A 25,798-nucleotide genomic window follows, 5' to 3' on the forward strand; every position below is an offset into this window, starting at 1 on the left:
GTTCAGCAGACGGGGAGAAACTGCTCTTGATATCTGTCCAAACAACAGTGAGGGTCTCTTTAAATAAAAAAAAAAGAAGTGTAATTCAGTTGTGTACAATACAAATAGAAGGGAAAACCCTTTAAAATAATTTTGACAGTTTACACCATCAGGCCACGCCCCATCCGCTCACACCGCGATCCTATTGGTCCACGAATCCGAGCTGCTCCCTGATTGGTCGGCCGCTGTAGGTTTCCCTCAGAACTGCAAGACGCCGATATTGCGTTACATTGTAGCAAAATGGCGGCTGTCATTCAGAATCCACTAAAAGCGTAAGTAATCTAGACATTTACCAATTTCTCCCGGCTGCTACTTTGCTGCCAACTCGCTCGCGGTCGCCGGCCGTCCGTGCACGTCGTTCCCAGCCGTGTGCACGGCGCGTAGCGAGCTGTCCGGATTCATTCCGCGTACTTCTTGCATGCCGAAGTAGCGCCTGTTATACTTCTTTTATTCCAGCGGAATTGAGAATTGAGTGTTAAACATGTGCGGACGGCCGCCTGACATCCCCGGCTGCACCGGGGGGGCTGTCCCCCGCCGGCCCCGGAGGCTGTCGCCTCTCCTGGGCTCCACATTTCTTTTGGAAACTGTCGACAACGTGCCTCCGCTGCCGCCGCCGCCGAGGCGTTGAGCGAGCCGATCCGGTGTCCAGTCGGCCGGGGCTCGGCGGCGGAGCGCAGCCCGCACATTCCCCAAGTCGCTTTGTAGTTGCCGTGAAATTGTGCGACATGTCAACTTTGGCTCCAGACGCGGTCGGGACCCGGTGGAGGCGAAGGGAGGAGGCATTTTGGATTTGCATGCTTTTTTTTTCTTTTTCTTTTTTTCCTTTTTTTTTTTTTTTTTTTACTGGCCGAAAATCGAGCAAAGTGACTGAAAATAGCCTGTCAGCCGGAGCCCCGGCAACATTTCCAGCCCCCAACTTTAGAGCAGCACTCCAGCTTTTTTTCCCCTCCTTTGTTCCTCTATTGTTTCACCCAATTCCTCCGGTAGACACATTCGTGCACAAGTTGGGCTACAGTTAGCCTCCCCGCTCGTCTGGGCGTCGTGGTACGTGACAGCCAGCAGCCGGGCTGCGTGGAGGTGTCCCGGCCGCCGTGGCTCTGTGGGACTGTGTGGAGGTGGAGAGGAGCAGGCAGGCATGCATGCTCCGCCACCACCACTGTGCCTTTAAGTGGAGGAGTGCTGGAGATTAGCCTGGTCCAGGATCCTGGGCCCATCTGTCAGGGAGAGATGCTCCGACAGGGAGGAAGTGTTGGGCACAGGCAGGAGAACCATCTGCCTCTCCACAGAGGTACCCTGCCACCTCCAGCACCCCTCCACACCTCCACACAGCTCCCACACTGCCTCCATTGTTGCAGGGGCATTGTTAGTACACCTGGGAAGATCATTCTTCTATTTTATACAGTGACTTGTATTTTATATTAAAGCCAGTTGGTTTAACATGTGCAGAGCTGATGGAAGATTCCATTGATTTCCATGTGTTGAGGTCTAAGCTGTGAGTGTCCACCCAGTTTAATGCAACCCTGTTTTATCTAACCAGTGAAATTACACCATAACTACCTTTCAGTATACATTTTTGGTTGACTCCAAATGTTTCCCTTTGTTTTACTGCCATTAGATTATGGGAAAAGGTGACATTATTCTATATCTGAAAAAAAAAAAAAACTGAGTACCGATACTGATTACCAATACTAGTACTTGTTAAATGCCATTAAGTCTAATTATTAACCAGAATGCAAACCACCGTGGCACAGCCTCTGTGCTATGCTATGCATATAGTAGACTGAGGGACTGAGCTTGCTTCAGCTCGCTGTTAATGACAGTAGCAGCCATACTTTAATCATGTTTAGTGTGTAGCATCTCTGGTGTGTGAGCCTTGGAACTCTTTAGCTCTGGGGATACTCTTCCTGGATCCACTGAGCGGTCAAACACTTGCATTTGACTGTCTTTCGCCTCCTCTTGGTATTGTGGCAGAGCATAATTTACAGGCTGCCTTGCTTCTGCCGCTCTTAATTTTAAAGAATCTTCATCTGCTGACATTGCTCGTGCTCGCTTGCATACCTGTGGCTAACGCTGCAGATGCATGATGTCCGGTCATACTTGGCGGGTTGTATTGGGGAGTTTTTGACGAGTATTGGTACTCGGTGCAGTATCCGACGTGATTCTGGTGTCGGTGTCGTTTTATTCGTAAGAAAAACCTGAAAATGTAGGGATCTGCTGAAGCGGTCTTGGTAAAATATCTCAAAAACATGCCTCCATCTCACATGTTTCTGTTTCGATGGAAATGCTAACTTTACCAGGAAAAGGAAGAACAGTTTTCACTGCTACATCACTGGTTTCTGTGTTGTTTCTCTGTCTGCTACAATCTACAGTAGATCAGTTTGAAACGGTAGTTATGTTTTCAGTCACTTTTAAAGTTTGCAAAGTCATCATGTGAGCCGGATCGGACCCTCCGGTTACCCGGTTTTGGTCACCGGACCATTTGTTTGACTCAATCTAATCTGTCCAGTTTAAACCAGTCATATAATTTGGAATTAAAAAAAAAAAAAAAAAAAAACTGCAAAAAAGTTTAGATAACTTTTCTGAAGACAGTCTGGGTGTGACGGTGACTCCAGACTGCCATGTAATGAATAAAATTACCGACATTTTGCAGACTGCACCTTTAATAAGTTGGGTTGAACAATTGTGCACGTTTTTCATCTTTGCAGCAATCAAAATTTGCATCATGCAGATCAGATAAATTATGTTTTCGTGCACGTGACATTTGAGATTTGAAAGTTTATTTTGAATGTTTCACATGAATAGAAAACGGCAATAAAAGACAAAAAAAATACTTTTTTCACAAATGTTAGAGCTCTTTCCTCCAGGTTTCTTTAGTTTTATAAATAATAATATTGACCTTTGTCATAGACATACATCCACACACAGCATAATTAGCCAATCAGATCAAACCTTTAAACACAGCACTGTTATCAGATTATATTTCACTTCAGTATTTAGACATAAATCACCCCCGATAAAAACAGAAGTTACAACAAAAGCACTAAATCAAACAAAGAAAATCAGCCCTGCTGGTGGGAACTGTGGGCACCAGGGACGTAACGACGCACCGCAAGGCGGTAAAAATCAAGATGAATGTGTGTAGAATTAAATCGGTGGGAGCAGAGGGCGCAATCTAGTTTTTGGGCGCAGCTACGATTGGTTAAAACTCATTCTGAAAGAGAAGAAGCACTATAAAGTACAAAAGCATCATAAACTTGTGTATCACGAGTCATATCGCGATTGCAATGCTTGATATCGTTGCATATTTAATGTTTAGTATCGTGCAGCTCACTCAGTTGAATAGTTCCAGCGAAATGATTCTGTAGAAGAAAAAAAGAGGCATTTTCTCATTAGTCGTCTGACCGTGCTTGTACGTTTCCCACAATGCCCCGCTTCGCAGATTTGCCCACCTGGGAATTGCGCGATACACTCGCCGCCTCCTGAACAGCTCAGCAGAGCACTTGATGTTAAAGTGTTGAATGCAAATGTTTATTAAATACTGCTCCAGAGTCGTGTGACGCGCCCGTGCGTTTTACGAGAGCGGGGTCGTTCGAGGTATTATGGGAAGCACATCTCGATGTGGCTGATGTCCCAACGTGCCGCCGCCGCTTCATCTCGGAGAGGTTTTAGCATTCTGATGTGGAATGTCTCCTTGCTATAAGCTGTGCTTAATGAAGTGTTTCAATCTGCTATAATTAGCCTCTGTCTCGGGTTTCTGACTTCATTTCACACGTTTGTCAGATTATAATTAGTCACACTTGACACTAATTGGATGTCGCTCCTGTGGACCAGTTTGACCTTTTTTTTTGTATTAAGATGATTCACTTCAGGGAAATGAAACGCCCGGGTTTGACTTTGTTGTGGAGATGTGTGGCGGATGGGGCTGCGGCGTGCAGGCCCGCGCACGTCTGCGTGGGGTCCGTCCGTCCCCCGTCTCCGTCCGTCCCCCCCGCCGCCGCCGCCGTCGTCGTCTCAGCGCGGTAATCTCCAGAATCTGCTGATTAAAATGGAGTCTGGAATATTTAATTAATAAAGAAGCACATAAAGCTGCTCGTTTAAATTGAAGCCACAGCTGGAGTTCCCAGTGCGCTGGACGGACGCGTCTCTCCGTCCCCGGCCCTCCTGACGGTACGTCAGCCCGATCCGTCCGCCGCCTGTCAGCCGGCTGGTCGTCGGCGTTCAGTCGACTCTGAGCGAGTCGGGCCCGGCTGTACGGTCTGGTCGCTCCTGCCCTCATCCAGGCTGGGTGCTGCTGATTGGTGTGATCAGACGCTTGTTGTCAGGATGCAGCCGCTCCGTCAGCCCGCCCCCCTCCCTTGCTGTGTGGTAGCCTCAGCTTCCTGTGGAGCAGCTGTGCACCTGCAAATTTGAGAAAAGCTCCTCGCCAGAGCAGAAGTTCTCTGCCTCGGATTTTCCTCTCCTCTCTCCCGTCCCAGTCTGATCCCTCGAGGTCATTTTTAAAGTGGAGGTGTTTTGTCTCGAGCGTGGAGGACTTTCGTCGAGCCGCGGTGTAGTTTGTCGGCAGATATGCAAAATGTGTGTCGACACATGCTCGCGTTACGAACGCAGCCATGTGACGCGGCAAACGGCTGACAGGAACACGCTGATAGCGGAGGCCCCCGCTGCCTGCAAGATTTGCTTTTGTTCCTCGCCCTCGTGCACACACTCACCTTCTCTACTCAGCTGGAAGACATTGAGGATGTGTAGCACATACCTCTGAGGCCCCGGCACGCACGCGAGCGTTCCTCGTTCCCCTCGAGTCCCCGGGATGTGGCCGCCATCGGCCAGGCTAGACTAGATCCCCGCCTTTGTTGCAGCCTCGGTCAGTTTTATTTCAGTTATTTTCAGCCAGTTTTGGTAGAACTTCTTTCAGGAAGACTAATCGCTGAGTTTTTTTTTTTTTTTTTTTTTCCTCATGCTCGAGCAGTGAGGCAAACAAACACACAAACAAGCCCCGGTCTGGCCGGATTATGTAAACCAGCGGCTCCAGACCCTCTCAGACAGACGCGAGGGGTCCCAGCAGTTTGACTTTCTGGTCAATGTAACTTCACTCTATTCTGGGTTCGTTTTGTTTATCGGTCATATTTGAAAATGTTTGCTAAAACATCATTTTGTTGACGTATACAAACATTTATTGTAAATAGTCACAATTTAAACAGGAAGCCAGACCATAAACTAGGATGGGATGGGGGTAATTCTTTGGATTTATTCATCTCATCGTCTGATTGCATGTTTCTGGTTTGTTCTGGCGCACTTTAGGCACTTAGGGATTGTAAAAAAAAAAAAAAAAGAAGAAAACAACAACACAAACTCGGTGCTTAACTAGTTACCTAACATACTTCCTCTTGTTTTATGGAGCAACGTGCATGTGGAGCTTTCCCTGAGAAAATCTCAACTAGGAATAGAAAATTACCCTCTGACCGAGTCGGGAATAACACCTCGCTGTAATGCCTCTACCTTTAGCAGTAATTGCTGTTGTGCATTTGATAACTTTCCGTGAGCTCGCCGCTTCTCAAAACAGCTGTGTTTACTGGAATAGCGCCTCGTTGATCCTGAACTAACTCAGTCCTCCTGACGGCATCATGAAGGATGTCGGCCCGCCTGTAACATTAACCTGTATCCGACCTGCAGCCGCCATGTACGTCAGCTTACCGCTTCATAGCAGCCGTCTGCATGTTGCCGCTTCGACTCAGCTGTTTCGTTGCCGCTTTTTTTCCATAAATCTCTTTCTTTTCAAGCAGAACTCCTCTTCCCAGTTCAGCATCGCTGCTGAGACTTGTATTCCCCCTCATGGGAACATGTGCAGTTGAAAATACTGCAATTTAATAATGACGTGCTCCACTCAGACAGACCAAAATAACACGTGTGACTGAAATAGGGTGTTTGTTCCGCCATTTGGCTTCCAAATAACTGATATCACTTTGTTTGGTTTAAGTTATTTGATCAGCGGTGTTTTTCTTTGTGGCACATGTGATGAAAATATCTGTTTCGGCAAAAAAGCAAACAATTATTACACTGTACGAAATGACTCAAATGGCTCGTTTGATAAGGTAGCTCATTTTCATGGCAGCATCATTTATATCTCTGTGTTGTTATTTTTACAAGTTTTTGTGTTTTTTGGTGGCCGGATTGGTGCTTCTTGTGGCCGGTTTTGGCCCACGGGCCTTATGTTCGACTGACCCACACAATACTGACAGCTCCTCGTGTGTCACAGACACACTAGAATATTAAGGCTTTGAGAAGGCGAATAAATGTAACATGTAAGTTAGTTTCCATTCAGTCTGCCACAGTTTCAGGAAGTAACTAGCGTCCTCAAATCTGCCTGCCGGCATATTCTGACGTCTTCTGATCAGAATCCATCAGTATTCCTGGCTACAGCCAGCCGGAGGTGCTGCTCATTTGCCGCTCTGCTATCTGAGCTGTTTAGCACACTCATGATTTTATACAGAGATATGACGGCTTTATCTTCCAGCAGCAAACAATGAACGAAAAAAAACAAAACAAAACAAAAAAAAAAACAGCTGATCCCATTGCAAGCTCTTTGGGATTTGTTTAGTCTGATTGAACGCGTCTTCGATCTCGGCAATTAACTGTGCTGATAACATAAACAATGACAACAAAGCACCCACATTCCAATAAACCAGAGTTAACACTCATTCGCTGCACCGGCGCCCGTTCCATACAAGTCAACAGAAAGTGGGCAAACAGAAGCGAGAGCTTAGAGGAGGAGGATGGGGGGTGGGAGGGTGGAGGGAGGGGGGGGGGGGGGGGATTCGTGACTGCTGAGACGGAGGTGATGCGTTTGTGTGAGTCTCACCCTCCCCTCCCTCGCCGTTGGACGCGTGGGTCCCGTCACTCATTACAGGTGTCAGAGAGATGTCTCACCTAAAGCCAGTGCACCTGCTGCTCGGGGCGGGCGGCGGCGGCGGCGGCGGCGGCGGCGGCGGGGGGCGGGGGGCGGGGGGCGGGGGCTCTCGTGGCGTCGTCACGCCGACAGCCAGAAGATTCTCACCCACTTGTTTTGTTCCGTCGCTCTCCCCGGCCCCGCTCCCCGCGCACTCGGCAGCATCCTCCATCCGTCTGCTGGGCTCGGCTCGGCGCTGAAGCTTTCTTGGCACGAGCGGGGCGGCCGCGATGACTTCAGGGAGCGTTTACAGCTGGTCTGCTTTTAGTAAACCGATATGTCACAGCGCGTCCCGTCAGCGCCGCGCTGATATCAGGGAACCGCCGTGAAGCTCGCAGGTCGGCTCGTCTGAGATTCACACTTCAATCCAGAGCATTTCTCCTCAAGTGCAAATACTTTTAAAGATCTGAAGAGTCCTTGTCTGTGTGTGTGTTTAGCTGGAATAAAACCACAAAAGCCTGACTGAATTTGTCCGGTAGGTGTTCAACCACCAGGTAGACGTGTGTGTGTCAGGTCACAGTGTGTGTGTGTAAGAATACAGTCAGGCCCAGTCACAGCTGGTGTGGATGAGGGAAGAGAGAGTTAATTGGAAGAACAAATCTCAAACACCCTGACATCAGTTTGAGTGATTTTAACTGCCATCAACTTGAACTGTTAATATAACCTTATCGAGATAAACATTCACGTTCGAGCTCGACTAAAACTACAGTCATTGTAATTTTAATCCCATTAATTCCATCAAAACTGCTCCAGATTCAGCTGCATTGAATAGGATTGATATTAGCAGGTAATTCAATTTAAAATGTAGATAAACAGAGATCAATCCAGACCGTGACCACGCTTAGGATTTTAAATGGTGTGAATTGTATTTACGTAGTAATAAAATTGTATTCTTGAACAAGTGAAGCCTCAGAATTACTACTTAATTACTGCAATGTATTTGTAATTCGTCATTCATTGTCCAAGGTAATTAATAGATTTCACCGCAGTCTATTAATTTTCTAAAGAGACCGGTATAATGAGGATTTCAAGCCTTTAAACTGGTGTTTGGCCGTGTTGAGATTCTGCTGTAAAACCTCTGGAACGCTGAGCCGATGCTTCTGCACAATGGGTGTTGTTTCTTGGCAGAGGAGACTTTATGAATTCTTTACAAGGCAGAGAGTGCTGCTGATATGATTATAGAATACAATAAAGGCAACATCTCTGAATGTCGAGAGCATTCGGAGGGGAAAAAGCAGCTCCACATTTCATTAGTGCTCATCTACTCGTTTGGCACCTACACTCTGTTTTCTGTTTTGTTTTGGGTTTTTTTCGCCTCTGTGCTTCTGGTGCTCGCACCTTTCCAGCCCTCGCTGCCCTCACGCCGTACCTGTGATTGTTTGCTCTTCTCAGTCACACTGACACGAAGCTCCTCTTTCCCAGAAGCCTGGCACACTGTGGCTTTGTCTCCTCTGCAGAGGCTCGGGTCTTTGTGCGGGACAGCATTCCTGACACGGCTGCTCATCTGCTGGACCTTGTCTCAGCTGAGGGCAGCGGGGTGGAGGGGAGGGGGGAAGGTGGGAGCAGGATCTGGAAGACGCTGACGAATCAGCCTCCCACATCCTCCGCCGCTAGTTTAAGATTCCAGGCTCGACTCGCAGCCCGCAGCTCATTAGTTTCAGTCCAAAATGGCCGTCTCCCTAATGTTGTAATTGAGAACACGTGGAGGGCCTTCATTATTGGGATGTGGGCATTGCTCATACCAAAGCAAGCGCCGGCTATCACTCGGCCTTTTTTAGCCCCCGCGACGGAGCGTCGGGTCGAGGGAAGCACACGCGAAGTACTTTGTCATGATTTCCGAGTTGCAGCATTTACCCCCGTCTTTGATATCGTCAAATTAGAACCTGCCCTTGTGCTAGGCGCTCTGCTGAGATTAATTAAGTAGGCTAATTACCATACCAGGCGTGTGGCAGCGATTGAGGGCTTGAATGTGAAATATCCTCCCCCATTTCACTCTGAATATTAACATTGAAACCCTGAGGGACTGCCAAAATCTCAGCGGCGCCGAGAAAAAAGTGGAACTAAAGTGTGAGAGTCTGGGCGGCTCGCTCGGTCGGAGGAGCGACTTCATATCAGACCCCAGATTCGGCGTCGCCCTGATAAGCCGCTTCGCTCTGTACCAGCGTACAGCCAGCAGCCTGTCTCCCATCAAATCAAACAAAAAAGCCCGCAGAGGTAATAATATGTTTAACCTCAGGAGTGGGAGCAGTAGAGACATTGAACTGCTGTAAATGGGCCGCATTGTATTATTTTTTTTTTTTCCCTCCCTTTGCATGAGCTCTCCCCATGGCGAGCTGGAAACAGGAGAGAGAGGCTCAGCTGTCAGCTCCATCCTGAGATTGAACAGGCTTTATTAGAAGTTTGAGCAGACGGCAACAGCATTATTTGGGTTTCTGAGGGAATTGCATATCTACACAGAGTTAAAGGCGATACGCACCTCGCTGGAGGGAAGCAACCGGTTTCTCACTGCTGTGGCATCGATAGCAAGCTGGGTTTGTGAAGGTATTACGGCTAATCTGCATGTGTGTGGGAGGTGGTGGGGGGGTCATTTATAATTAGTAGCACAACTCTTCTTAACCCAGTGTTTTCTGGATGGTTTCATTGAAGACCTTAGAGAAGCTCCAGACCCTCTCTGATGTCTGATTTGCCCAAAACATTACAACAAATTGTTGGTGTAGAAAAAGTGTCTTATTGGGATTTTCTTTCATCCCACCCACCAAAGTGGTTCCAGGCTTAGATTGCAGTGCTGAACGTATCCGATTGGATGGCTGCTCATCCATATTTCACCGATTATATTTACTGTCACTAGTCGGTCTTGCCTCCTGTCTTTGTTTCAAATTCATACAGCAACATTTTGAAAATGACTCGTACGTGTGTAGAACAACTATTTACTACGGCCGTGGTGCTCATGCAGCGTTTTCGGAAAGTTGCATTTTCCTCCGTTTACATGGAGACTGAGTTAGTGTTTCCAAAAAGTCAAACCTCAGAACTCCATTTTCAGCTGCTCTCAGCACTGTTATCCTGTAAACAGACACCCAGAATGCCATGAAAGTTTCGCTTTTTCACCTAAATCTCACGTAAACATCCCTTAAATGTATTTACCCCATTATATATTTTCTCGCTCTCTCCTACTTTTTCTTACTCCTCATCTCTTGCATTTGAATGTAAGAAGATAGCTTTAGCCTGGGGAAGGTAGTAAATCTCATTAGTAAATCTCAGGAAGGCCTTTAGTGGAGCATTTAGCCACGATGTGAAGTAGAGTCGGGATGCAGATCAGCACCTTCAGGTCTGTACCAATGGAAGTAGAAGTTATGCCTCCCTCCCTATCAAACGAAAGAATCCGACTGTAAGAAACAGCATCCTGATAGAGACCCGCATGTTGACTGTTTAGATCTCTTTGTTGGACGTGAAGCTACTTGGGGACCCCCGAAAGGAACAAGAGAAAGAAGCATTGAGCTTTTCTTTTCCCCCCGTCTTCGTTTCACCGCTATGTGACGCCTTGTGGACCGAGTGGAAAATAAATGGATGAACGGACATATTACATCGCAATTATTTAGTTTCCAGCTCCCATTTCCCTTCATTAGCCACAGTGAGATCAGCGATAGAAAATTTGTGAACCAACGGCTTGTGTAATATTCCAGGGGTAAATAAAGTCTCACTTTATTTACCCCTGTGAGGAAATCCACATGCTTTTTAATGGCATTGAAGAGAATCGGGTTTCGCCCCGCTTGTGCAGGCTGCAGCGTAAAGTGCCAAATTAATGCATCGCTAATGGCCCGTCGTGCACGATGACTGCTTTATCTTCCGCACCGTGTTTCTTTCTGTGGCCGTTCCTCTAATGCTCGTGCTCTGCGAGCGTCCGTGTGGGCCGCGGCGTGACCTCTGCCGTGGCTGCTTCCCCCTCCAGGTTGGGCGACCAGTTCTATAAGGAGGCCATCGAGCAGTGCCGCAGCTACAATGCCCGCCTGTGCGCCGAACGCAGCGTCCGCCTGCCATTCCTCGACTCGCAGACCGGCGTGGCGCAGAACAACTGCTACATCTGGATGGAACGCCACCACCGCAGCCCCGGTGGGCACACACACACACACACACACACTTACATCCTTGAAAATAGTGTCTTTGGCCCGTCTTCCTTTAAGCCATTGTTAACTTTAATATCATGAAATACAAGATGATGCTACTTGCTTCCTGTCTGTCTAAGATTTAAATCCCAGTCCGTCCAGCGGTTCCTGTTTTTCCTCCTTTTTATTATTGGAAGTACAATATGTTTCATGTCACTTGAACTCATCCTTTTGAAGACGTCTGGTTTTTGGATCAGGGGACGTTTTGATGAAATCTTCTCAAGTGTGGCTCAGGAAGTCACATTTTCAAACACATGATGAATAAGTGACTTAAGTTCTGAAAACTTTCTTATACGCTCTGCTAATTAGGAAGGTGAGACGTCAAAATGCAGAATGGATTTTGGTTTTAGTTTGAACGTGGCAGATAGAATGTCTGGTCTTTCATTAAAATTTAAGCAAATAAGGCTCAGATTCGAGCCATTTTGGCAATTTTAGTTGCAACAAATATAAAAAAATTCAACTTTTATATAACAATGTAATGTATATGATACATATCATATAATAAATGGCGACAGTTTTTCATGCTTGTACCTTTTTGTGCTTCATCTGCAAAAGAAATTGTTGAGTTATATGTTAGCAATCATATTGGCCTCTTTTTGCCCTCTGACTTCAGACTAGGTTGTCATAATTGAGCGAATATCGTTACAAAACTGAACCTTTCTTAGCTGAATGCAGCAGTTTTTATAGAAGTGGCCCGGACTGGTAAAATAGTGCCATAATAATAATCTTTAAATTCGGTTTTTTTAGTTTTCTTTGTTGTGGTTCTGAGTATTTGTGATGAAAATGTTAATTTTTTGCAAAAACCGAACAACTACAGTCTTAGCATAAATTTTAAAGAGACCTTCTGGTGCAAAATGCAGTGAAATTTCCAAAAAGCTTCTCCTGTAGCTTGTTGCATTATGCATGTTTTTACAAATTCACCCTGATTTCGTGGCTTCGAGGCTAATGCTAGTCTGCTAGTCCGTCATGGCAGCATCAGCAATATCTCAGCTCAGGTCTGTGTTTTGTTTTGTCCACTACTCTGTAGAAATGTGTTAAAAATGAATGAAACTTCTGCAGTTTGCTTGGTGGTGTGGCGGGCCGAATGGGATGCTCTTGCGGGCCGGTTTTGTTCCACGGGTTTTATGTTTGACACCCCCTGTGTCAAAAAGATAAGAAATAGGCAAAATATGAATCCGGAATCAATACTTACGTTGCACTAAATCAGGGGTTCGTTGTTTTTCAGGGGTAGCGGCAGGGCAGATGTACACGTACCCCGCCCGCTGCTGGAGAAAGAAGAGGCGGCTGCACAACACCTCAGATCCCCGCCTGGGCATCTACGGCCTCCAGCTCGGTAAGACCCCCCCCTCCCTCCTCCTCCTCCGCCCGCCGCCCGCCCTCCTCCCACTCAGCCGGCTCTCTGTCTGCACCCACCTTCTCCACCTCCTTCAGCTCATGTGATTACTGGTGATGATCTGGAATAATCTGGCTAAAAGCATATCGCCGCGTCTCGGCGCGGCGAGCAGAACGGGCTGCCAGTCATTTTTCAGAGGATGAAATGTGGCCATGTTCACCCCCGGCCGGTAAACTTGTTTTGTGAGAAGTAGAACATGTAATTAGATTTACCGCAGCTGGGAGCAGCGAGACGGAGTTCGGCCGCTGCAGACAGTATTTAATAAATGTTACGGAATGGAGTTTTGGCCTTCTCTGGCTGCCGCTCGAAACGGCTCGCTCAACACATCTCCCCTCTTCCCCGTGCTCCCCATCTATCTTATTTTCTACTTACCACCTCCCCAGCTGATTGGTTTTTGTCTCATTCTCCCTGGCAACTCTTTCATCTCTCCCCCTCTGTAGTCTGCCATGGAGTGTGTGTGTCTGTGTGTGTGTGTGTGTGTGTTTCATGTGGCCAACATCCCGAGCTCATGTAACCAGACGATTCTGTGCCCGAAGCCCTGGTACCCACTGGGATGTTACACTATCCCGAGGAATGAACACAACAAAGAATCCGGCTCAGAAACACGGTTCTGGGAGCTTGTGTGAGTCTTGATGGAAGGTTAGAGGAGGGAATGAATATTTTGGAAGTTGAGAAAGTCGGAGAGAGAGAGAGAGAGAGAGAAAGATTCAGCGATAGCATATGAAGCCAGCCTTTGTTTCCCCAAACACATCCCATTGTAGCCCATTGTTTTCCACGGAGCTCGCAGAGACCCCACCGCCGCTCCACTGTCCCTTCCCTCCTCCAACAACGGCGGATTGTATGCGGCGTGTGTGTGCGCGCGCGCCCCGCGGCGGGGAGGCGTACCCTGATTTAACCTGAAGTCCCCTGCACGGAACACGTAGTGCAGCTGGCCAGCGGTGGCCGGGCGCCCGGCCGCCAGCAGCCGCGCTCCGTCTCGCTGTCTAACGGATGGTGTGCTACAGAGACCGGGGCTGCATGCAGAATCAGCTCCCTGCTGCAGGCTGCTGCCGGCTCTATTTTTAGCCCCCCAGCTCCCATGGGTTGAGAGGGAGCGGGAGGGAAGGGGAGGGGAGGGTGGGTGTGGGGGTGGGGGGGTGTCTCGTCGCGGAGAGTTGAAAGTCAACGTGTGCAGACACAATGGTTGAGGGGCTGCCGCCACATGGCGAAGGCGCCCGATTTTCCAGCAGCGAGTTGCTCCCCCCCCTCCTCCCCCCTCCTCCCGTATCCTCATCTCACCTATGCAGTCCTCTGTTGCTTCAGCCCTTCACGCTCAATAATCTGCAGAAGTCTGTCTACCGGGCGCAGCGGGGTGATGAATGGCTGATGGAAAGCCGGAGCCGGGGGACTCTGAAGTGCGTCCTCTTCTCAAAAAGATCCGCGGAGCTGCCGGCCGATCATCGGGCTCTCTGTGGGAACGAGATTGTGTAAATAAGATGTGCTGTCAAAGCTTTTGTTTGTCCTGCTTTGTCTGCTCAACCTGCTCGCCTCCTACACTGTTTGTTGAGATCTTCGCTGTGGGAGGAGATATCTGCACGATGCATATTCAGGTTCCAGCGATCAGCCGCCTCAGAGATTCCTCTGAACAGTCGGGCCCGTGTCTGCACACCGACCGAGCGTCCACTGACCAGTCGGCTCAGATTTAGCTTTTTCCAGCAATCTTACTTCTGCACTTTTTGTAAAAATGTGTTTTACTGCAGTTCTCTTCAGTTTTATTCTCCCTCGTTTATATTGATTTCTTGTAAAGAGGTTAAATAAGATGAAGCGTGGCGTGAAAAGAAACGTTTGTGGTTATCTTTATATAAATCCTCACAACTGTCGGACCTGTTGCACTTGTTTTTTTGTATTAGAGCATGTGTGTCAAACATAAGGCCCGTGGGACAAAACTGGCTGCAAGAGGCTCCAATCCGGCCCTCCAAACCACCAAGAAAATTGTAAAAATTCCAAAGAAAACTAATTTTTTCAACCTATTTCTTAAGAGTAGCTGACACAACACAGAAAGTCAAGCTGACATATCGGTGAAGCTAGCTGCCTCGATGCTATCAAGCTAGCCTCAAAGTCATGCTGTCAGGGGGGGAGTTTGTAAACACACTCGGAATGCAGTAGCTACAGACGTTTGTTGGACTTTTCACTGTGTTTACACCTGAATTAACTTTATGTTGAGATTGTATTCATTTTCAGCAGTAATTATTTGGTTTTCGTGAAAATATAGACATTTGTATCACGTAAACTCTGCACCATAAAAAATGTATTTTGTCACTCTGACTTCTGAAATAAAAATGTTCTGCTCTAAAAGATTTATCAAACGAAGGAACGTGTACTGCCAGTACAGCAGCAGCTCCCTCTAGTGGGGTGTGCAGGAAGGCCGTTATGTGAAATTAAAAAATGGATTTTACAACATTTTCATCCTTATAAAGCATTATATTTAGTTTTAGCCATGTCTGCTTCACACACTGTACACATTTGTTATGTGAGTTTCATGAAAAAGAAGTGTTTTAAGTTTCAGTCCTAATTATTCGCCTTTTCTCCACGTGGCAAAGCGAAACAGCTCCTCCCTCTGGTTTCTTCTCAAATCGCACTCTGTTAAAATGGTGATTCCACATTCGGCTGCCTTTATAGGTCTGTTAAGTGCGGAGGAGATGAAACGTAATGAAAATATGGTTTCAGGACGCCGCTCTCTCAGGAGCCACAGATTGTGTCTCTGCTGCTTCCTCCTGTCCTCATTATCATGCTTGATGGCGGTAATAGAGAGCGGCAACGTTTTCACCTGGAGTGAACCTCGGATCCGAGCTGAGCCGCCGCTTGTGTGTTTTCCCGCCTTGGCGCAGACGGAGGACTGATGTCCAAGGAGTCTTTGCCCACCCAAAGCACTACGCTGGAGGCTCTGCTGCGAGGAGAAGGCCTGGACAAGAGGAACAGCAAGAACGACGAGGAGAGCCTGCTGGAGATCCAGGTGAGAGAGAGGGAGGGAGAGAGAGAGAGAGAGAGGGAGAGATGCGAGCGCTGAGAGAGGATTTAGCTCCGAGGGGGTCTGGCACTCGCAGCCATGCGTTACGCCCCGGCCGGTTACCACGGCAACTTGCCAAATCTTTCCAGCTGACCTGCGGGGCTCGTTAGCCGGCCAGGCGTCTCGCTGAGAGGCGTTTTGGACAAGCGGCGCCGACTTGTTACCCGCCATTTACCGGCCTTTCAGTGCAGGCAGCGGGAGTGACGAGGAACACAGCGGCGCAGACAGAAACCTGATCTTTGTCTTCAGCAGTTTGATCAGTGAAAGTTTTCGCTGCGTGGTTTTGATTCGCCGTCCCAGCCACGCCCGAACAGCATTCTTAACCTTCTTTTATTTGTCACTTAAGCTATGCGTGATATATACAGGAGAATTACTTTACAGCAAGTTTTCTTTGGCCTTTGAGGTTAGCCGGTAAAACCGGAGGCGCCTGTTAGAGTTTAATCCAGCAGCTCAGTGAACGTCTTCCACATATTAATTTACCAAAGTAGAATCCAGCTGGAAGTTTTTATTTTAAATCAATGAATTGTGTTGATTCCAGCTCTTTTTCCGGCGACCTGCAGGGTTTTTTTTTTTTTCCGCCCGCCAGCTCCAAACTGCTGTCCTCGTCAGATCTGAGTCGGGTCCTGCCAGATTTGCAAGATTGCGATCCCAGTGCGACTCAAAGCGGTTCTATCTCCCCAAATCACACATTCCTGCAGACCGTTGTGTGGAAACAGGCCGGACGCACAGAAAGACGAGGGTTTGGAGCAGAGCTTCCCCCCGTTAGTGAAGACAGAATCTACCGTCCTGCTGTCTTCAAAGCTTTTCTGATCCAAAAAACTCAAAAGCGATGCGTTCATTTGAAGCGTCGTGGTGTGAACTCGGCTTCAGTGTGTGTGTTAACGTGGTGTGTGTGCTCGTCTCAGAGGGTCCTGGAGGCCGACGCCGCAGAAGACGCTTTCAACGACGACGACGACTTCGAGGTAGACACTCCCAAGAGGAGACATCGAGGCAAAGGAAGAGTGAGTGTCCCGCCGCTTCACCACTCAGTCGCCTTCATGGAGCTCCTGTGTGATTGTGAAGAACGCGTGTTATGTGTTATTCAGGGTCGGGGCTCGGGCCGCAGGAGGGCGGACCTGGACGACGACAAGCCATACGTCTGCGACAGTAAGCGGACCGGTCGTTTCCGTTACGCGCGGGCTTTTCTCCGACTCTTTCAAACCGCATTAGCCGAGTTTAACTGCTCCGTCCTTAATTCATGCAGTAAGTCAAAATCTGCCCCTAATGTCGGATCAGATGGACTGCAGTCAGCGAGTTATTGCCCACAATCGTCTTTAAAATGCCTCTCAGATCCATTCAGCTGCTCTCAACACTGCTGTTTACACGATGCACCGCGCTAATGCAATCATTTCTCTGTATTCGGCTGCTTCCATGCAACTTGGAGCCACACATTAAATATACATCTCCTCACACTGGATTATTTACTAGAGCTTTATTCAGATTATCTTCCAAATTCGATTGGGTGTGAAGAACGTCTGCGGACAGAATCGGACTAATGTCACTGCAATCTCCGTCCTCCTCACGGGTCGTTTTGGGTTTGACTCCAGTCGTCTCTCTTCCTGTCATTTACTGTTGCTTTGCTCCGTCTCTGTTTCAGACAGATACAAACAAAAGCAGAACTCAAAGTCTTCGACTTCAGGTACCTCGATTCCTCTCTGACACTTTTTGGTGTTTTTTTTTTTTTTTTTTTTTTCTCCTTCCTGTTTTGATAGATTGCTGAGTGCTCGGGTTGAAAGTGCTGTGATTATTGATTTAGCCTCTATATTATCTCACTTTTCCCCTGCCGAGCCCTGATGATGAATCTGAACTCTGGTGATTTTGTTGTCTGAGTTTGGAGTTTTCATTTGTAATCCGATCCTTCTCTCTCATTTGGAGCCAGGCGTAGAACGGCGATCTCCATTTAAAGGTCATCGCTCCCGTTTCTCCCACTCGTTTTGATGCTATCATCCAGCATTCTGTTATCCAAACACTAAAGAAACTCATCTGCATGTCAATGTTTTCAGTTTGCTTTTTTTTTTCATGACTTGCAGTCAGATTTCTTTGACAAACACCGGGTGGGAGTGAGGCTCGTAGTTTTCGTCTAGCGTCTCGTTCATAGAGCGTGCCGAAGCGTTGTTGAGATCTAGTAATCAGAACAAACTCGCGGATGATTGGCCGCCGCATGCACAATTTGATGACCTGAACCGCAGTTTTGGTCAGCGTCTCGAAGCTCCCCACAAGAATGTACACTGGATTACAAAAAAAACGGCTCTTTGATCGGAAAGGTTGCAGTGATGCCGAATATTGAATAATGAGAAGGAAATAAAACTGCATGCTGGAAAATTAGAAAAAGATTAGCTTCAGTTGAGGGTTTTTTTTGGTAATAAAGGACAATAAATCAAATGTGATATTTCACAAAGTCTTTGGGAATCTGGTGAATGACTGACTTACTGCACTAGAATGATACTCCAGTACTCCAGGGGTGTCAAACATAAGGCCCACGGGCCCAAACTGGCCCGCGAGACGCTTCAGTTTTGGTTTGATGGGCGAACTGTAGGCGTCCAGCCGCTGAAACGTTGCCAACGGCGGCGCTAACCCTCTCCCCCCCGTGTCTGTTGCAGTCTGTGCGAAGCGCTACAGGAACCGCACCGGACTGAGCTACCACTACACCCATTCCCACCTGGCGGAGGAGGAGCGAGGCGGCGAGAGGAGCGCGGCGGCGTCCCGGTCCCCCTCCGTCCCGCAGCCCGACAGACACAAACGTAAGCCGACTGACGTCTGCAGCCGCTAGATCGCCCCGTCCTCTTTCTTTTCGCTCTTTTATCAGCACACGCCGCAGGTAGACGGCGGGTTCTCACCGCTGGATCCCAGCAGCCGTCCCCCTCTCTCCCCGCTGAACGCTTTTATTTATATCCTGTTTTACTGTGATGACTTCTGTTGACAAAAACAGATTATAATACACCATCTGGAAGTATTTTCAGTATAGATAGAATATCTAAAACATATATAATATGTATATATGCAGTCGTCCCGCCACATATTGGAGTTTTTCGGTATTTTCTCGCTGCTGCTGTTGGAAATGTTCAGTGGTGGATCAGTTCTCTCTAAAGTCTGTCATCAATCTGTCTGAGCTGTTCACCCCACAAATAATTCTGTAATCACCAATCCAGATAATTAAAGCAAAATGTCAAATACATAAAAATGAGTCTGGGACTCTCTGTTCTGCACACAGGCTGAAGACGCATCCAGAGTCTCCTTTCTTAAATACAAAGTGGAATCAGACTGGAGGAACGCTTCAGCAGCTTTAACTCCAACAAACATTTATAGCAACTTTCAGGAGCCGATTTGTACAAAACTCCTGAGAAATGAGGCTCCGAGAGCAGATAACAGGTTTTTACTCTTTCAGTGTCAACAGTAGATGATCCTTTATAAACTGTTTTGATGAATCTTTTTCATATTTACATGTTTTTTTTCCACTTATTGCTGATTATTAGTCAGGCTAAAATCATGCTGGGAAAAGCAAACTGATTCATTCTGATCATCGTTGTCACTTCCACACGTTAAAAACCCCGACTTTAGCCTGATTTGATGAAGGCAATATCTTGAGTTTTCATTTTAATATGACAGCATTGTCGGCTGAGAGTTTGCAAAATTATTATTGTCTGACATTTTAAACCAACAAATCATCAATCAGTTCAATTTAAATCGTTTACTGATATGCCACTTTTCCACTGCGGCTCTCAGAGCTCTTCACACTGTTCATCACATTTACACCAGTGGAGGCAGCTGCCATGCAAGGTGCTGAACCCAGTGCCTTGCTCAAGGACTCTTCGACGCGCGGACAGGGAGTGATGGGGAATTGAACCTGCAACCTGCCGATTGACAGACTCCATTAAAAGAGCCACAGCTGCAACCATCAATCAGAAACATAACGAACCGAACCCCACAGTGAATTGTTGTTTTATCTGTGAGGTTGTGCTGAGCTCTCGGCTTCAGCGCCGTCAGCGAGTGAATTTTTACAAGTAACATATTTGAAGAGCCTCAAAACATTTGAGGTTTTCTGTATTGAAGAAACAAAGTTTTAGAAACATTGCTGTAAATGCAAAAACTACAGTCACAGTTTTGATATATTTTCTTATATTTCAAGTGTTTGCAGCCATTCTTTACACTTTTTTTTATTGCTGCTCTGTTACTTGAGTACTTTTAGCTGTTTTAGCGCTTTCTTTGTTTTTTCTTAATTTCTTTTCCCATCACTTTTACGTTTGCCTTTTGCTTTCATGTATTTTTCCTTTTCCAACAAAAGACCCTGCGTTGGCAATTTTAGTCATTTTATTTTTACCATTTTTACAATTTTTTTTTCCTTTTACTTTGAAGTAATTTAAACTATTTTGTCAGTTTTTCTGAATTCCAGCTATTCAGGATGTTTTAGCCTATTAAGCTGTTTTGATCCTGGAAGTGAGGCCGTTTTTGAGAATTAGTATATTGTGCAAATTGATTACAATTGAAAGCAAAATGTTTATTTGCATTACATATACTGAAAGCTTCAGGGAGCTGAAGGGCCACATGCGGCGGGAGATTGAGTTCATTTTTATGTTTTATCGCCACACTTGGACATGAATTTGTTTCTGTTAAAATAATTACATAACAGCTGGGACTGACCTATTATTTTGCTGTGTGCAGGTCCGAAGGCTCCGGGTGGGACCAGCATTCCCAACAACTACTGTAACAAATGCCACGGCTCAAACAAGAAAACGGGTAAACCTGGCGCTCCCTGCTCCGCCTGCCAACGCACAAGTGAGTCCTCAACATGACACGCAGTTTTTTGGGGGATTTTTTTTTTTTTTTTTTTTTTTTTTTTTTTTTCTCCCCCTTGTAAAAAGCTGTTGTCGCTCCTCTCCCGTGCTGCCAGCTGACCGCGGAGCAGAGAAGGAGGACGGGACTTTCACTGGAGCCGAGGAGCTCTTCGGCACCACCTCGGAGAGCGACACCTCCACCTTCCACGGCTTCGAGGACGACGAGCTGGAGGAGCCGGCCGCCAACAGCAACGGCATCACGGGCCGCCACAGATAGAGCCGGGCCGCCGCCGCCGCCGCCGTCAGAGAGACCCTCTTCTTCTTTTTGTTTTTTTTTTTTAATATGGATTAACCTCTGGCAAAAATCTGCTGCTTCTTTTTCAATGTTTTTGTTTTGCAGAAAGCACAAAGTGATAATTTCAGGACGGAAATGCAAGTGGTATTTTATCTACTGAACATTGTCGAGTAATTTATGAGCGTTTTTTTTTATATATATATATAAATATATATATAAATGAATATATATGAACTTCTAAGGCAACAAAGGACTGTCGATTAGACGAGTGACTCCATAAAAAAAACACGGACAGAAGAAGAGGAGCCGTTATTGGAGTGTTTTTTTTCCCCTCACTGGAGCAGAAGGAAAAAGTTATGAAGAAAAAAAAAAACACACTGGAGAAGTTGGAGAAATGGAATTTTTTTCAAGGGGCGAATGAGAAGTTTGGCAGATGACTGAGTGTCATTGTGGACCCGAACTGAGCTACTGGACGTTTTTTTCCCCCCTTTCTAAATCAGTAGCTGGCGCAACTATGAAGGCTTCTGCTCTGACTCTGGATTAAACGTGTGAAAATGAAGGAACCAATGAAAGGACAGTCGCAGGCCTCCGGGAGGGCCGGGATGAAGAAGCCTGGCTGGATTTTTACCAACCGAGGGGACGAGACCAATCAGAGGTGAGCAACAGGAGACTCAGAGGCCCCGTTTACATCATGTTTCTAGTGGAAATGGATCATTTTTGTGTTTTGTGCCGTTTATGTAGAGACGGAGGCGTGTGTGAACGAGGCTTCAGAAGTGCAGATGTAAACAGGGAGACCTTCAGACCTTCAGGAGAGACTCGGTGAAATGTTGAATATCAGATAAGAGAACAGCGAAGGCCAGTAATTGGACTTTTATTTTGATAACATACATTAAAATACCTTTATTTAACAAGTCCAAGGAGCAGAAGCTCATTTAATAGGGGGGAGAACTTGATAGTGAGCTACATGTTTTAACCCTAAATTATTTAATATTTAAAATCCATCGTGAAGATCACACTTTTTAACTGAATTTCTATTGTTTTTTGGATATCAGGCTATTTTTCTAAAGGACTTTTGTCCTGGTGAGGCTTAAAAATGACTAGAATTTGCTAAAAACAGCCAAAACAGATTAGTTTAAGTTTAGTTTTTTTTTAAAGAGGAAAAAACTATGGAAATGAAAAAAGAAAAGGATGGAATAATTGAAAAACAGCCAAAAAATGTTAAACATAAAGTATTTTTTCCAGCTACACCAACTCATAAAAGGTGAAAAAGCTTTAAAAACTTCTACAAATGTGAAAACAGTTTAAACTCCAAATGTTTTTCTAAATTGTCGTCAGAAATCAATCACTGTAAACTCAGCCCCTGTACACGCAACACTAGCAACTGTCTTAATTAAATGTGCATTATAGGGTTTAAACTCTTTTTCACCCTTTTTCTAATGATTTCCTCCCATTTGTAGAGATTACAATGCGCCCCCTGCTGGTCTTGTTGCAAACTGCACCCGGGAAATACCTTCACAGCTGAAATTGTCATTAAAACATTGAAGTGTGTGTGTGTAAAGCTTGAGATGGAAGGGTTCTGAGGTGCTTGACATGCGCGGCGTCCCACCTGCATGTGTCCTCCGCCGCCATGCTGACATGCTCATTCAGCTCGGCGCCCTGGCGGCCTCAGTGTGTGAGTCTAACCGCCATTGTGTGTGTGTTACATAGGAGCGCTCAGCACACTGGCGTGTGGCCCGGAGCTGGGAGGCCGACCGGCGGAGGAGAGGCGGACTTAACCCTCGCAGACCGATGAGCCTCCGCGTCCGAACAGACTGCAGCCGCCGAGCCCTCCGCGAGTCTCCGGCTGGGCCTCCTCCTCCTCCCCGCGCGGCGCCGGCGGTCCGGGAACACTAGAGGCCACGCCCCCGGACTGTTTGTCCCCGCCGGGGGCGCGCGGGGCCCCCGCCGCTCCGCGACCGTGATCCGATGTGACACTAAGACGTCATTATCCTCATCACTGTGCCAGCCCGCCGCTCTGCACTGGAAACCAGCTCTGACAGCCATGACCCTCCAACCTGATTGGACCAGTGACCCCTGACCCCCGCAGCCATAGAGACGGTGCTCCGATCCACCACTATGAAACACTCAGACCTCTGGACTACTGTAACCGTACCGACTCCGCTCTGTCCTCCTGCGCTCTCAGCCTCTCTGATCCCACCGCTCATCTCTCTTTTCTTTTCTTTTCTTCATCTTTTTCTCTGTTGTATAATATTTCTACGTTTTGAACTCTGAAAGGTTTGATCAGTCCGACTTCCCGGGTGTGTGTGTGTGTGTGTGTGTGTGTGTCGATACCTCTGTCCCGATCGGGTGCACAAACAGCCACAACTACTCAGGCATCTTTCATTTTCCTCCGCTGTTGATTGTTCTGCCACTCAGCCCTGATTCCATGTGATTGTATTCAGCCGGCGAGGAGGGACAGAGACGGATCTGCAGACTCGTGACCACGCGGGAAAACATCGCAATAACAAGCCTTTCCACCCGGCGTCATGCTCACCATACAAAACCTCCGTACCGTGTGTTTTAAAGCGTGGAGATATTGCCGCCGCGCTCCAGTCCGCTCACCTGAAGAGGAGTGGAAACTGTAAATCAAAGCTATCTGTGACATTTCCGTCTGAGTGCTTTAGAGAGACTGATTGCTTTATGCCATTTAGAAGGGGCTTCAGGTAGTGTTGGAGGTCCGCGTCCTTCCGTGTGATGATTCAGTGTCGCTCCGTTCTCCAAGCTAACCGTTAATCCCACGTGTCTGTTAGGTGCATTCAGAACCGTCTCCCCCCGCTTCCCTCAGGGACCCTCCACACAGCGCTCCCGTCTCCGCCGGACAGTGAACGCATCCCAGTCTTCTGCTCCCGTGTCGGCTCTCCGCCGCGTTTTCCATCCTCTTTATCTTCCAAAGTCCGGTGAAAGCGTGAGTCATGAAACCACGGCCTCCTGAAGGCTCAGGAGAAGCTCCCAGAATCAAAAAAACTAGATGCAAACGTCAGCGATGTCTGCTGGAGAACAGCCTGAATACCTCGTCGACCACAGCAATAGGCGCTGGTACTGTCCTGTGCCGCCCGGCGGGGGGGCGGAGGGGGGGAGCCCAGAGGAGGAGAGCCCCACGTGACCCAGTGTTTCCTTTAGGTCCTTTTTTTTTTTTCATCTTCAGCTGTAAATAAAAGTCAAAATGAAGAGAATGAAGAAGTGTTTGTTTGTTAAACTATTTTTATTGTTCGGAAAAAAATAAAATAAAAAAAACTGAAGGAATGTCTGGTGATGATTTTTCTTTCTGAGGAAGGAGGAGTCAGCTGATCAGCAGGAGGATCTCGGACGGGATCGATCACTGGAGGGAACCCCAGAATGAGTGAGTACAGTCCTGGTTTACAACGCAGCCATTTGTTGAGCAGTAAGGAGGAGCAACAGGAGGAAACTGATGGTTAGTGATAAAAAATCTAACTGCTGCTACAGAGAGGAGCTTTATAGAGTCCTTATATGGATCAAAGGGAAACGTTTCGTCCTATTAAAGGTGTCTGAAAAGGCCGAGTGACAAGAGTTTGAGCTGGAACCTCCGGGGGACGCTTGATTCTCCTCATCCGGAAAGGTCAAGGCAGTAACTTCACCTGACGATTGGCCATGAAAGAGAGAGGCTCAAACCGTGGTTCTACGTTTAGATCGCTGTGGTCGAGGCGGGACGGAGCCAGTCGCAGGAATTCAAAGACACTTTTTTGGACTATTTGAGGAAAGCATATGTGTGCACAGGGAGAACATGCATCAGTAATTAAAACCGACTTGTGACTATTATCTGAAATGTTTTAGTGAAAATGCTCCATGTCTTTAATGTTTCAGCTCTTCCAGATATGAGAAAATGTCTCCTACATTAACAGAGTGTCAGTCTGTCAGTGAGTCCAGAGGATTGATCTCCTCCTCCCTTAAAAATATAGATAATTGAAGCTCTCAATATATCATGCGGGAAGGGTATAATTATATAATCAGAGAGGAAGAGACGAGCATCAATCACAGAGAGGGTTAGTTTCAATAAAACATGCATTTTATAGATAAAACAATAAGTCAAATATCAGACTGCATTAAAGTTTCAGGCATTAAAATGAGCAGATATCTGGCGTCTGAACAGAATCCCTCATCTGGTGTGAAACGCACACCGCGCAGCTGCAGCGTGAGTTTAGAGTTAATCTCCCGGTGTTTGGGAGGCGACGGCTCGGCTTTGATCACATTTTAATCATTTGATGCGTTTCATTCAGTCTGCTGGAGCAGCTTTAATCACCGTAAGAGCCGGTAAAGTTTACTGATAAAATGATGCGTCGGTTCAGGATCTGAGTCAAATCGATCTGACTTCTTTTTCTTCACGAGTCGGAGAAAACAGACACGACAGCATGAACAGAGCCGACAGGTCCAGAGTGTTTTTTTTATTATTATTATTATCATTTGGTACCCATGATATAGATAGCAGGTGCTTGAGTGTTTAGAGTGCCTGTAGTTATCTTGCAGATTGAAAAACTAAAAAGCACAAAATGCCCTGAATATGTTACATGCATAGTAATGTGCCCATATCATAATAAAGTGTGCTTCTGGATAATGATCTTTCTCTCTCTCTCTTTTATAGCTAATGTACATCTACAATGCACTGAGTACATAGTGTCATTGTGTTTGTGCTGAGGATAACATTTGGTACATGGACTGGAGTTAAGCGTCTCTCTAAGTTACACTCAAGAGGTTACTGGTTCATGATAATCCATAATATGACCTGTACAGTGCAATATATTTAAAAAAAAACAACAACAAACAAACAAACAGAAAACCGGAAAAACAAGAAGAAATGAGAGACTGGTTGAGCAGCGTTGTGTCAGTCACTGGCCTCGTGGGGGGGCGGGGCTGGGGAGTGGGGGGGGGGGGGTCGGTTCTCTTCCGATCCAGGCTGCATGTCAGGGCTGATTCCCTCTCCTCGTCTCTGGAGAGTCCAACCGTTTCCCTCAGTCCCATCAACGCACAGGATGGCGATCAGAGTATTTTTTTGGGGGGGGGGGGGGGGGGGGGGCAGAATGGGTAAGGGGGGTCTCAGTGTCCAGAGGTAAAACATG

General features: G+C 46.9%; 1 protein-coding gene across 2 annotated transcripts; it reads left to right on the top strand.

Annotated features, from left to right (window-relative positions):
- The first annotated feature begins 242 nt into the window (after nucleotides 1-242).
- Nucleotides 243-23,838, top strand: LOC115406459 (zinc finger protein DPF3-like). Of its 2 annotated transcripts, XM_030116524.1 has the most exons (11): nucleotides 243-311; nucleotides 10,929-11,089; nucleotides 12,368-12,475; nucleotides 15,403-15,527; nucleotides 16,487-16,582; nucleotides 16,667-16,727; nucleotides 17,218-17,259; nucleotides 18,221-18,361; nucleotides 20,280-20,393; nucleotides 20,509-21,342; nucleotides 22,395-23,838. In XM_030116524.1, the coding sequence occupies exons 1-10, from the start codon at nucleotides 280-282 to the stop codon at nucleotides 20,667-20,669; spliced, it is 1,041 nt and encodes a 346-aa protein (XP_029972384.1). In that variant the 5' UTR covers nucleotides 243-279; the 3' UTR covers nucleotides 20,670-21,342; nucleotides 22,395-23,838. The 2 variants fall into 2 exon arrangements, with proteins under 2 accessions (XP_029972384.1, XP_029972385.1); XM_030116525.1 differs by lacking the exon at nucleotides 17,218-17,259.
- The last annotated feature ends 1,960 nt before the right edge of the window (nucleotides 23,839-25,798 follow it).

The sequence above is a fragment of the Salarias fasciatus genome, chromosome 19 (genome assembly GCF_902148845.1).
Source record: "Salarias fasciatus chromosome 19, fSalaFa1.1, whole genome shotgun sequence".
Lineage (NCBI taxonomy): Eukaryota > Metazoa > Chordata > Actinopteri > Blenniiformes > Blenniidae > Salarias > Salarias fasciatus.